The 13,318-nt window shown below is 45.6% G+C and overlaps 1 protein-coding gene across 8 annotated transcripts in view; it reads right to left on the minus strand.

Moving 5' to 3' along the window:
* CA10 (carbonic anhydrase 10) overlaps positions 1-13,318 on the minus strand; it is a 417,040-nt gene that overhangs the window by 70,384 nt on the left and 333,338 nt on the right. For all 8 annotated transcript variants that reach the window (XM_075903810.1, XM_075903809.1, XM_075903808.1 and 5 more), the window contains one exon: positions 10,118-10,303. In XM_075903810.1, coding sequence (XP_075759925.1) covers positions 10,118-10,303 — 186 coding nt within the window. The remainder of the gene's footprint in view (positions 1-10,117; positions 10,304-13,318) is intronic.

Below are 13,318 nucleotides of genomic sequence, written 5' to 3' on the forward strand. Positions count from 1 at the left end.
ATGCAGCACTGCAGGTCACAGACATAATGCTAATCCTCCCTGTTTACTGGGAGCAGGATGGATGTCTGGCAAGTCTAACAGGGTGTTACAAAACGAACAAGAGGGGCAGAGCCACCTCATTCATTGGGCAGTTTGGGGCAACTGCCCAGGGCCCTGCATGGCACATGGAAGTTTGGCAGATTAGAAGGGGACCTGGCACTGGCAGCAGGATTGGTCTTGTCCCTGCACACACTGGTGGTAGAGGAAGCAGAGTGACTACCTCTAGCCCACTCTGCTCCCCCCGTTCCCGGCTCCCAGCCACATCGCTTAGAGGGGAGGGACTTGGGGGAAGTGGTGAAACTCTCCCCCTGTATTCACCAGTGCAGGTGACAGGTGAATGGTGGTGACAGGCAGGAGAACAAGGGAGCCAACGAAAGGATTCAACAACGGTAGTAACATCAACTCAAAGAGCAAGGACTTTCTTCACACTCCGGAGAGACGCAAGTTTTACTGACAGAAATGATAGTGTACACATGGTTTTAGTCTGCAACGTCACTTGGGCCATGTCTGCACTATGGCAGGGCATCTTAGGCACTGTACTGCTTTCTTCATGGACAGGTTTTCCCCCCATTGCTGTAGTTAGTTAATCCTCCTCTCCAAGAGGATGTAGCTAGGTCGATGGAAGAAGAATCCTAACAACCTACTGGTATCATGACTGGGAGGGTGGGTGGGTAAGACACCTAACTATAGTACTTAGGATTCATAAATATTCACACCCGAGTGACATAGCTACCTTGATCTACTTCTTAGACTGTCTGCAAGTCCCATTGTTTGTACATCTGAGAGAGTTTGTTCAAGAACCCCTCCTCAACTGTAAGAGCCAGAGCCACCAAATCTGGTATGCAGCTTCCTCTTACCCTAACTTAAACCAAGGTCAGGGTTTGGTTGTGCTCAGAAATCAGGAAGTGCAGGGAATGGGACTGTTTGCCATAACATGGAAAGGAAGGGGGCAGAGAGAGGAGGGATGCGATACTAAGAGTGGCCAATGGAGACAGATGCAGAACCAAAAGAGTGGCCAGCAGGGCTGGGGCTCCGCCATCAGAACCTGCCTCCATCCGCCCGCCATCCCCGTGGAAAGCCTGCAGATCACAGGGGTGGCTGCTGGAGAGGGGACAGCCCCCCCAGAGCCTTACCCCTCCAGACAGCCTTCAGGCTGTGGACAGAGGAGGGTCCACTGGAGGAGTGGAAGGTCCCCAGAGCTTGCCTCCACAGACAGCCTGCAGGCCATGGAGGGCTAGTTGGAGAGGGTCAGTCCTCAGAGGCTGTCCCCCCGACATACTGTGAGGGGGAGGCAGGGACGGCCCGTGACTATAGGTGGACTTGGGCGCCGCCCAGGGCGCCCGATGATGACATCAGTCCATTGATGGCCCTGCAGGCGAGGGTGCCGATCGCACGTCCCGCCAGGGGCGCCAGCTGCCGCAGCCAGCCTCGGCCTGCTCCTAGGGGGAGGAGCTGCTGGAGGACTGCACAGATCCCAGAGCCTGGCTCTCCCCCCAGACAGTGTGCACACTGTGGAGTCACTGCTAGAGGCTGGGGGCAGCCCCCAGAGCGTCGCCCCCACCTCACCAGTCTGCAGGCCCCAGGGAGGTGGAGGTGTAGCAGGCTGGCGGCAGCCCTTGCAGTCTTGCCCCAATATCCTGCAGACTGTATGGAGGCCCGTGGAGGGGGGAGCAGCCTCCGGAACCTGTTCCTCACAGACAGCCTGCAGATCGGGGGAAGGGGAGCCTGCTGGCATGGGACTGCTGCTCCTGCCATCTGGGAGGAGTCGCTGCCAGAGCAGCGCCACCCTTGCTGCCACGGGCGGCCTCAGTAAGCCCTTCTTACGTCCCAGCCCGCTATGCTGAGCACCTGCCTGAGTCCTGCACATCCCACCTGCCTTGTCTTCTGCACCCCCTTCCCTTGCCGAGCCCCCCACACCGCCCAACCCTCTGCCCCAAGCCAACCAACCCTGCCCTTGCTCACCTCTGAACACTCACTTCAGGCTTCCGTTTCCTTCATTTTTGAAAAATACAATCACTGAAAGAAAACATGCTGATTTTTCATTTATTTAAAAAAAAATTACTTCAAAAACCTGAACAATGCTGGGTACATCTGCTAGTTTTATATATATTTTTAAAAGCTTCCACTGTTTTGAAGATCTTTAAGCATTACAGTTCAATTATCTGCCCAGAGTCCACTACGAAGTGATAATTAGGTGCTAAAAGGCAACCAGACTACTGTAGCTCGCTCACTCCCTCTCTCTCCTTTATCACCTAATTAGACCACAAATTACAAATCCTACAGTGGTGTTTGGATCCTAATCGCTCTTCATAAAAAATTTTTTCCTGCAGGATGACAGAGTGACATCATCACGTCACTCTGCATCACCCCTCACAAGTCTTGGCAGAGCCAGAAGCAGAGGCCATGGCTCAGTATTCTCCCCACTCTGCCTCGGGGGACACCCTGGGTTCCCTGCTGGCCCTCAACTCCACTGCAGGAGGGTCAGGGGGTGACAGCGGTTCCTTGCTACGCTCTGGGGCCTTGGCAAGCAGCAACTCTAGGTCCCGGTACCACTGCCTGCTGCTGGGCTCTGGCTCCCACGGCCCGGTGCTCCAGACTCGTGGCCCGCCCCAAGATTAGAGCGCCAGCACCAGTTTCCTATGGGGGGAGAGGAGAGAAAGTCCCAAGGCTCCGCGCCGGATCCAGCTTGCAGGGAAGTGCATGCGCTGCTGCTTCCCTTCCCTCACCTCTGGCTGGGGACGGCAGTGCAGGGATGTGCTTACTGGAATAGTCCTCAGCAGTGTTTAACGCACGCAAAACTCTTTGGACTGAGGGATTGGGCCCTGAAATAGCAAGAAAATAGCCTTTGGTGGCAATAAAGACTTCTAAGCATGTCAAGGCTACAGTCAGGGTGATCAGCATTATTCCAACCCTCCACTCCCAAAACCAGCTCTGCTTTCACCTCACATCTTTCTCCGCACTCAATACCATGTGATGTCCAACGCTCAGTAAAGTGAAGGGAAAGATTCCCATGGACGTTAAAGGGGGCGGATCCGGCCCTTACTGCATAGAGCATGGCTGATAGCCCAACTTACTACGTTATCAGAAAAACACTTCAGACCATGCTCACTAATCAGGTGAGGTTTTCTTAAGTCATGGCATTAGGGTTGCCAGATGGTTGCCAAAAATACTGAACATCCCCTCCCCCACAAAAAAAAACCACCGGGGAAAAAATTCTGTTGAAAAACAAGGGGGGGGGACCGAAGATGTTGAGCAAAAAAATAGAAAGTAACTAATAAAACAGCATTAAAACAGCATGGCCCCTTTCAGAGTGAGTGCAGAGATAGAACAGGGATAGGAACAGGGGAGAAGTTGAGCACTAAGACCCAGGGAAGGCATTGCTTCCCCTTGGTCTTTTGGATTTTTGCCGGAGGCCATTTTGTGTTCTTGTTCAAGCCAGAACTTAGCTTCCCTGCAGAACCAGGTAAGCATAGGGTCGGGGGGGGCGGAGGGGGTGTCGGGGCCTGGAGGAGGGAGGCCGGGGGCTGGGCCCGGGCACTAGGGTAGCCAGGTGTCCAGTGTTTTCACCTCCTGGCTGGGAAAAAAAAACAGAAAATACCGGACATTTTAGGTGTCCGGTATTTTTTGAATTTTTTTTTACCAGAGAGGAGGTGAAAATACCGGACTGTCCGGGTCAATACCAGACACCTGGCAACCCTACGTGGCATCTGTTTTTCAAAGGGGAAGAAAATGGTCACAGGCATAAGTGATAGTTAAAGCTAGCCCCTAATTGTCTAGTGAGAGGTGCAACAGCGCAACTTCCTACCAACGGTTAGCACACCAACCTGCGTCTCCATGGCGGCTGGCAGCACATTTCTGATCTTACTCAAAGGTCTGAGATTCTGGGGAGCATTCCTTACACAGTTAAGTATTTCACCTTGAAAAACAGACACAACTCCTTTTTTACACTCCCCCAAACATCCAGAAACTAATTAACCTAGAGCTTAACTTCTTAAACTGGAAACGAAAGAGAACCATATCTCCAAAAAAAAGTGAGGAGCTTGAGTTCCACAGGAAAAAAAAATCCAACCCTGCACGGTTTTACAAAAGCCCTAAAACTAGAATATAAAACAAACATATCTATCTTCCACATCTTAAAACTGATGATAAAATAGAGACTCTTTCCCACTCAATACTCCCCCCAACCTTCGTTTTGTTGATATATTAATATTGTACTCTGCTGGGTGAAGTACAATGCAAAAACCTCCAGTGCCTGGGAGTGGCACACCACTCTGTGCAAAACAAGTGCCTCTCCAACTAAACCTTACACCCCCAGCACCCCTTCCCCCCACATCCTCAGCCTGCTCCTGCCCTCTCCCCTGCTCCTGCCCCCTCCTCCTGGCCAGGCACCCTTCCCCCAGCCTGCTTCTGCCCCCTCCCACCAACCAGACACCCTGCCCAATCAGGACCCAGCCCCCATCTGGCCACAGCGTCCTGTCCCAGGCCCCCATCTGGTTGCAGGAAGGGCTGGTGGCTGCCTACCTTCTGCTGTAACATGAGTAGGAGGGGAGGCCACAATCCCACTGTGGCAGACAGAGGGGGTTGGCGAGCGTAGCGAGCAGGGGGTGCAGCACCCTGATACATTTTAAAATAGTTTGGCATCACAGGAAGTCCCCGACTTATGAACAGGTTGTGTTACAAAAGTTTGTAAGTTGGTGGTTTGGAACTCAAAACACATTTTCCCATAGAAACAAAGTTGTAAATGGCAATTAGGTTCCCCGTCTAGCCCACAAAAGCCTATTTAACCCATAATGTAGGTGAAATACTGTATGTTTGCAATGAGAAATTGTAGAAAGTTTTTTATTTAACCTGGAATCCTGGTGCATGAGGCGAGGAGGTGGTAGATGGAGATTCTGAAGGGGACTTCTGGGCATCTCCCAGCAACTACCACCCCTCCCTTGCGTGCTCTGTGCCGGCTTCTACCCTGACATTCTCTCCCCCACTCTCTCCATGTGCTGCACCCAGCCCCCGCACACCAGAAGGCGGCGAGCAGCACGAGCGCAGCCCGGAGGACTCCAAAGGAGCAGGGAGGAGGTTGCAGCTATTTCTCTCCAGCCATTGGCTGTGTGACTCCCACTCCCATTTCGGAATCCTCTAGTCAGCATTTGTGCTGCTCGCCAACACCCGTGCCTCTTGCTTGCTTCCCTGAGGCTGATTTTGTCGGTGCAGATGTTCGTAAGTTGGATGTTTGTAACTTGGGGAGGGCCTGTAGTGGTTGAGGTCTTCACAACGGGGAGCGGGATAGCTCAGTGGTTTGAGCATTGGATTGCTAAATCCCGGGGTTGTGAGTTCAATCCTTCAGGAGGCCATTTAGGGATCTGAAGCAAAATCTGTCAGGGATGGTACTTGGTCCTGCTGTGAAGGCAGGGGACTGGACTGGATGACCTTTCAGGTCCCTTCCAGGTCTAGGAGATAGGCATCCCCATTCATTTTTTTTTCATTTAATTTTGTACAGGTTGGACCTCCCTGGTCCAGCATCCTTGGGACCTGACTGGTCCCAGATGAGAGATTTTGCTGGAGCAGGGGAGGTCATTTACAGACCCCCCTGCTGCTGGCTCCACTTCCTGCCCTGCCACCCTACTGGGCTTCCCAGCTCCTCCCTCCCCATCCCTCCCTGGCAGCCCAAATTAATTGTGTGCCAGGCTTCCTGGCTTCTGGCCCACCCCAAGCAGCCCAGATGAACTGTATGCCAGACACCAGCCCTGCCCCCTCCGCAGCCCAGCAAGGCCGCGTGCTAGGCTCCCTGCCTGCCCGGGCAGAGCAGCTTCATTGTGCTGCCCCCTCCCTTCCCCGCAGCATGCGAGGACTCTCTGATCCTGGAACCACTGTGGTCCTGCTGGACCATGAATGTTGCTGGACCAGAGTGTCCCGGTTTATAGAGGTTCAACCTGTACCACCCTATTGTTGTCAAGCTTGTCCTAAGTATTTGCGCAATTACATTGTCTTCACTAGAAAAATAGATGTGTTTGGACCACGGGGTATGAACACCTTTTTTTCCTGTAGTGTGGACACACCTGTAGGGTCTGATTTTTTTCGGAGATGTAAAGCACCCTCGTGCCAAATTCAGCGGGAGCTCAATCAGCTCAGCACCTTGGGGTTTTTGTCTATACTTAAAAGGCTGCAGGAGCACAGCTGCACCACAATTGCTCTCCAATGAAAATGCTGCCTTGTGTAGGTACTTCCCTTCCCCAAGAGCTGATAGTTATGTTGACAGGAGAAGACCTCCTCTTAACATAACTTGAAAGGTTTGCTACTATAACTATGCTGGTGTATGCTCCCAGCACAGAGACAGTTTATACTAGCAAGAGTCCTTTTATCAGAATAACTTTTATCAGTTCCCTGACAGAATAGGCTATCCAGGCAAATGGATCCCCATCACAACTACCAGCACTGCTAGTCCAGTGGTGGGAAAGATGCTCATAATGTATTTGTTGACCTGGAGTAAAGGGGGCTTGAAATTCATGGCAAACAGTTATTTCCTTCATATGGGCTCCAACGTAACATTTCTGGCTTCAGTGCTGCACCTTGATTCTCTGAGGAGTCTTGATGATTTCACTGGGCTTGCATTCGGACACAATGGATTAATGCGCTTGATGATCTGGTTCTAGGCTTGCATTTATTTTCTCTTAGAATATTCCCAAAACACATCAGCTAAGAAGTGCATTTTCTACTTACACTTCTCCTTTGACCCATATTATCCCATCACTATCATGACAGCTATGGGAAGTAGAAGGCCTGAAAGCATATGTAACCCCTGAAAGTTAGCTGGAAATTAACTAGAGTGTATTTCCGTAGTATCACTGCTGGGAATTGTAAACCTTTTAAGTATCTCTTCCTAGTCCTGAGAGCTTATCTAAGATTACTCTGCTATTATAAGTGAAGCTTGTTGGATGCAAGTTTACACTCCAGGTCAAATTCAGATTGCCCTTTGCTGAGAAGTTGTACCAATTCGATATAACTAGGTAGATTTGGCCCTCTCTTGTGTATTATGGGTAGGGTATAGTATGTGGGAATGAGAGTCAGCTACGCAATAATAGATATTTTATACAAGAGAGGTCCAAGTCCAAGCAAAGCACCAACTCCAAATCTTTACAGATTCAGCCCCATGTTTAATTCCTGATTGTCTTTCCTGTCGTTAATAATGACTGAGAGCGGTCATCACTTTTGCCAATAGTTTTCTTCAGAAAATAGGTGTTGTATCCATTGGCAACTACTGGCTTTAATGGTGACCTATGTATTAAGACAGACATATCAGGACTGTTTTAGAGCATTAAAAAAAAAGTTCTGGAGCTCTGGCTATTCTTTTTGTGCCCTTTTGCTTCACCTCTCTCCATTTCACTTCTTGTTTTCTGGTACTCAGACTCGTTAGTGCTGGTTGTTTCTTTTTTAACATGTCAGCAGTGCTCTTTATTTGTTGGTTCTCTCTGTCTCTAACTGCTCCATCCCCCAAGTCCCACTTAATTTACTTTCCTTCTCTCGTCTGTCAGCTGTACTCTCTCCTTCAGCTCTCTTATTTTGTCAAAGATGCTGTTGAATTTTTTTACCACTCTCCTCTCTCCCCCCCCTTTTTTTGCTTTTGCTGCATGGTATTAAATTTTGGGCTGCAGTGCTATACATTCTCACCTTTCATCTCAATCTATACTCTGTGTGACTTTTCCTTCCAAACAAATAATTTATGGCCGATATATTTCTAATCCATCAATCTCTCCGATGACTTTCTGAAACAATACTGATATGCCAAATCGAGTACAGGGCTGTGTTTCTTGTTTCAGCAACCTACTTTATATTGAATATTGTTTTTACTACTTAGATGCGATTAGCAAAATCAAAGCAAGGCCATATTTATTAAAACACTCAATGTTCACTTATGAGTTAAACATTGGATTCAACATACATGTCCATCTATCACAGAAAAACAAGGCATCCAGTAGTTAGTTATGTAAGACATGAGTAATTTTATGAAAACACTGCCACTGACTATATTATACATCTACGTAGCTTTATCAAACAAAGCAAATGATTATCATCAATTATAATAACATCGTTTGACAACCCTGCAATTAATCTGCTGCTCTTCAGATAACTGTTGTTGCACAATGCCAAAGAAAATGCCATGCATTAATTGACTCATCACCAGAGTCTGTGATAGATGGTACAGATGGTAATGTGATTATTCATCTTCAACAAAATAAATAAGTGCTTTGTTGCTGGAAACAATTTCTTTTGGTCTCCTAAAAGAATGACAACAGGGTATTTGAGATGCCTTTGAAGGTAACTGTAATATACCTATAGTGAGATGTAGTTCTTCTGAAGCATTATTTCAATTATTTACTTAGGAATCTGTAGAATGCCAGATATGCAAGGTGCTTCACAGACAGAAATCAAGCTAATGGGTAATGGGTATAAGCAGGAGCTGCTAAATTTCCTAAAATGAGAGGGGACAGCCCTCTCTCCCCAAACTCCTGCTTGTTCCTCTCCTCCTTCCTGTCTGTCACCACTACAGCCTGATAAAAAGCAATGAGACTATGGCCCATCCCCTCCTGTTCCAGAGCCACTAGATACAGCACAAAGTATGGATGGAAGAATAAAACTTTCCCATTCTTTCTGTGTACAAAGCAGCTGAAAATTGCTCCTTTAGAGCTCAGGCCGGTCCATCGTCTGTAGGCATCACCATGTATTCCAAAAATTTGCTCGAAACCAACTAAGGCATTGTCTATGCTAGCACTTTTGTCATTTGGGGGTGTGAAAAAACACCCGGCTGACCAACATAAGTTACATTAACAGAAGCACTGGTGTGGACAGTAATAAGTGGACAGGAGATGCATAACCATCGCTCACTGGGAGTGGTTTAATTACACAAACCAGAGAGCTCTTTTCCATTGGCAGGAGACACATGGAAGACCTTACAGTAGTAAAGTAGCATTGATACAGCTATTGTAGATACTAAGGGCATGTCTACACTACATGGAAGATCAACCCTGCCTCAGTCAATCGTCTGGGGTTCGATTTCACCAATATAGTATAGACCCACTAGATGGAACTCAAAGGGTGCTCCCATTGATGCTGGTAAACCTGCTCCTCATGAGGATTAAAAGAAGTCAATGGGAGCATTTGCTCCTATCGGCCTGCTGCTGTGTGGACGGCGTGGAAATGTACTGTAAGATATGTCGACACCAGCTATGTAATTTACATAGCTGGAGTTGAGTATCTTACTTAAATCTTCCCATGTAGTGTGGACCAGGCCTAAGATATTGATGTCTAAGAAATGTATGGGATTTATGAGAGACTAATGATAACCATGTATGAGATGCCAGGATCACTATTTTACAGTATCTGTTTGCCCACTAATAGAGACAAAATAATAAATCAGGTCCGGTCTCTGCAAAGATGTACTTGTGGGGCTAACTCTGCATCCCTTGAGCAGAAGCAGTGACATCAATAGGACTATTCACCAGGTGTAATGTTAACCATGTACATAGTCTTCACAGGGTTACAGTGTACAGTAGAAAAGATTTAACAGTGGTAAACAATAAAGGTAGAATTTCCTTAGAAACAATCAATCTCTGTTTTAAAGAATGAAAAATATTGTGCTACAATTTTAGAATATTCTTGGAGAGCTTGTTACTATTCTATTAAAGTTCCTTTGCAAATCCCAACCTAAGAAAGGTTGAAGTTCAATGGGATTTAAGCACCGAGGGTGAAATCTAGGCCCTATTAAGATATTGGGAGTTTTGACACTGACGTCAATAATGCAGAATTATACCACTGATTTTCTTAATCTCCTTGCAAACCCCAGCCTTAAGGCCCAACCTCCTAACTGCAATTTTTTTATTCAACATGTGAGTAGCGTGTATCTACTCACATATCCCCGTACTGCATCGTCCACCTAACAGAGAGCATGCTGTGCTTGAATGATACACATGTATTAAAATGCACCATTAAAATATTTCCCTTTTCATGAGCAGCAATTAGAACTCTTATAAATGGAGAGCAAGTATTTCATACTGGTTCATTTTAAACTTCAAGTACATTGACCTACCTCCCCAGAAAAAGCTTGTCCATTAAGTAGATGTTCTGATCCTTGGCTATCTTCACTTCCAAAGTGTAACCGGATCTCTTCCAAGCGGTGACTGTATGTCATGGGCCCTCCAGAGATGTTCACCAAATGCTCTTTGTCTAATCGTAGAGAAACATGTCTCCCCGTATTATACATTGTCCCACTGACCTAAACAAAATGAATAAACAATATAAAATGAAGACGTTTTCCCAAAACCAGTAGAAAGTCCTAGAAAATAATGTTGCAGACTTCGAGCTTTTGCTCCTTTAACACCTTCAGAACAATCCAACCATAAACCTTTAAAAAGCTAAGAGATGAAATACCCAACTGAAGGGTGTATTTCAAGTTCCACTTTTAAATATTATACTTTATATTCAAATATTTTGCTAAATCCTTATGTACATATTTTAGCCTCAGGCATGTGGTTAACACAATGAATATGATTATTATACCTCTAAATAAGTATACATGAGAAAATATTCTTTGTGAGATCTGAATAATGACTTCATTACAGAATTTCTGTACTGGGAAAGGGGAACATTTCAGCTGATGCATAAATAATTCACAATATATTTAAACAAATCAGAAATTTAACTCATTTTTTTCATACTGAAATATTTATAAGAAAATTTGTCTCAAAGCACAGATGCTACAAAAGCAGAAATATAAAATGTAGATAGAAGCCTTCAGCTCCCGTTGGAATCAATGGTAAAAACTGCATTGATCTGTTATAAGGCTTTCACTTTTCACAAGAATGTACTGTATTTTATTTCCCAGATGCATTAGTCACAATGATACAAAATTAACCTTTTGTGAGTTCTATGGCCCATCTTTTATAACTGATCTTTATTAAAAAAAAAAAAAAAGAATGCAAAATATGCTTTGCTTGTAAAATCTACTACAGGTTGAACCTCTCTAGTCTGGCACCTTCAGGAGGTCAACATTGTCTAGCAGTATTACTAACATTTCCACTGTTTACTGGGCTCTTAGAAGACATTTAGAGGTAAATTAGAGCTAAATAACAATACAGAAAACAGAGAGTCATGGCTGGTGGCTTTAAACAAACTTTATGGGACCAGAGGAACCCTGGCCATACCCATGATAAGTGGACATCCTGCTAACTAAAATCATGTCAGACTATGGATGTTGCCAGACCAGAGTGTGCCGGACTAGAGAGGTTCAACCTGCATATATTTGAGAGAAACAAAATACAGAACTATGTAGCACTTTAAAGACTAACAAGATGGTTTATTAGGTGATGAGCTTTTGTGGGCCAGACCCACTTCCTCAGATCAATATGTGGAAGAAAAATCGGCACAACCATATATACCAAACTGATACAATCAAAGAAACGAACGCATGTGAAATTGACAAATCAAATTTTAGAACAGAGTGGGGATGAGGGGGGAAGGTTAGTTTCTGTGAGGTAATGACATAGGGGTGATAATAGGGGAAGTTTCTGTGAGGTAATGACATTAGGGGTGATAATTGGGGAAGCTATCTTTGTAATGGGTGAGATAATTAGAGTCTTTGTTTAAACCCATACATAAAGTGTCAAATTTAAGCATGAATGACAATTCTGAAGCTTCTCGTTGAAGTCTGGAGTTAAAGTCTCTTTGAAACAATATGCATGTTTTAAGGTAATTGAGGGAATGATCAGTCTGGCTGAAATGGCAAGCAACAGCTTTCTCTCTGTGAGAGTCTTATGTCTGTTTTGTGTGCATTTATTCTTTGGAGAAGTGTCTGAGACGTTTGTCCAATGTACATAGCAGACGGACACTTTAGGCACATGAGGGCATAAATTATATTTCTTGATGAACAGGAATGTGTGTTCTTGATCTTGTAACAGGCATGGTTAGGTCCAATAATGGTGTCAGCAGAATAAATATGTGGACAAAGCTGGCACCAGGGTTTGTTGCAAAGGAAAGTTCCAGGGTTGGTATTAGTGTGATATGTCCTGTGGTTGTTGGTAAGAATCATCCTGAGGGTAGGTGGTTGTCTATAGGAGACTATGGGTCTGTCTCCCAGAGCCTCTCGGAGTGTAGTATCCTGTTCCAGTATAGGTTGTAGTTTATTGATAATGCGTTGGACGGGTTTAAGTTGGGGGCTTCCCCAATTATAACCCCTAATGTCATTACCTCACAGAAACTATCCTTCCTCCCTCACCCCCCCTCTGTTCTAAAATTTGATTTGTCAATTTCACATGCATTCGTTTTTTTGATTGTATAAATTTGGTATATATCATAGAATCATAGAATAATAGGACTGGAAGGGACCTCGAGAGGTCATCGAGTCCAGCCCCCCGCCCTCAAGGCAGGACCAAGCTCCGTCTACACCATCCCTGACAGATGTCTATCTAACCTGTTCTTAAATATCTCCAGAGAGGGAGATTCCACCACCTCCCTTGGCAATTTATTCCAATATTTGACCACCCTGACAGTTAGGAATTTTTTCCTAATGTCCAATCTAAACCTCCCCTGCTGCACTTTAAGCCCATTACTCCTTGTCCTGTCCTCAGAAACCAAGATGAACAAATTTTCTCCTTCCTCCTTGTGACACCCTTTTAGATATTTGAAAACCGCTATCATGTCCCCCCTTAATCTTCTTTTTTCCAAACTAAACAAACCGCTATCATGTCCCCCCTTAATCTTCTTTTTTCCAAACTAAACAAGCCCAGTTCATGAAGCCTGGCTTCATAGGTCATGTTCTCTAAACCTTTAATCATTCTTGTTCCTCTTCTCTGTACCCTTTCCAATTTCTCCACATCTTTCTTGAAATGTGGCGCCCAGAACTGGACACAGTACTCCAGCTGAGGCCTAACTAGTGCAGAGTAGAGAGGCAGAATGACTTCACGAGTTTTGCTTACAACACACCTGTTGATACAACCTAGAATCATATTTGCTTTTTTTGCAACAGCATCACACTGTTGACTCATATTCAACTTGTGGTCCACTATGACCCCTAGATCCCTTTCCGCCATGTTCCTTCCTAGACAGTCGCTTCCCATCTTGTATGTATGGAACTGATTGTTCCTTCCTAAGTGGAGCACTTTGCATTTCTCTTTATTAAACCTCATCCTGTTTACCTCTGACCATTTCTCTAACTTGCTAAGGTCATTTTGAATTATGTCCCTATCCTCCAAAGAAGTTGCAACCCCACCCAGTTTTGTATCATCTGCAAACT

This window comes from Pelodiscus sinensis, chromosome 20, assembly GCF_049634645.1.
Source record: "Pelodiscus sinensis isolate JC-2024 chromosome 20, ASM4963464v1, whole genome shotgun sequence".
Classification (NCBI taxonomy): domain Eukaryota; kingdom Metazoa; phylum Chordata; order Testudines; family Trionychidae; genus Pelodiscus; species Pelodiscus sinensis.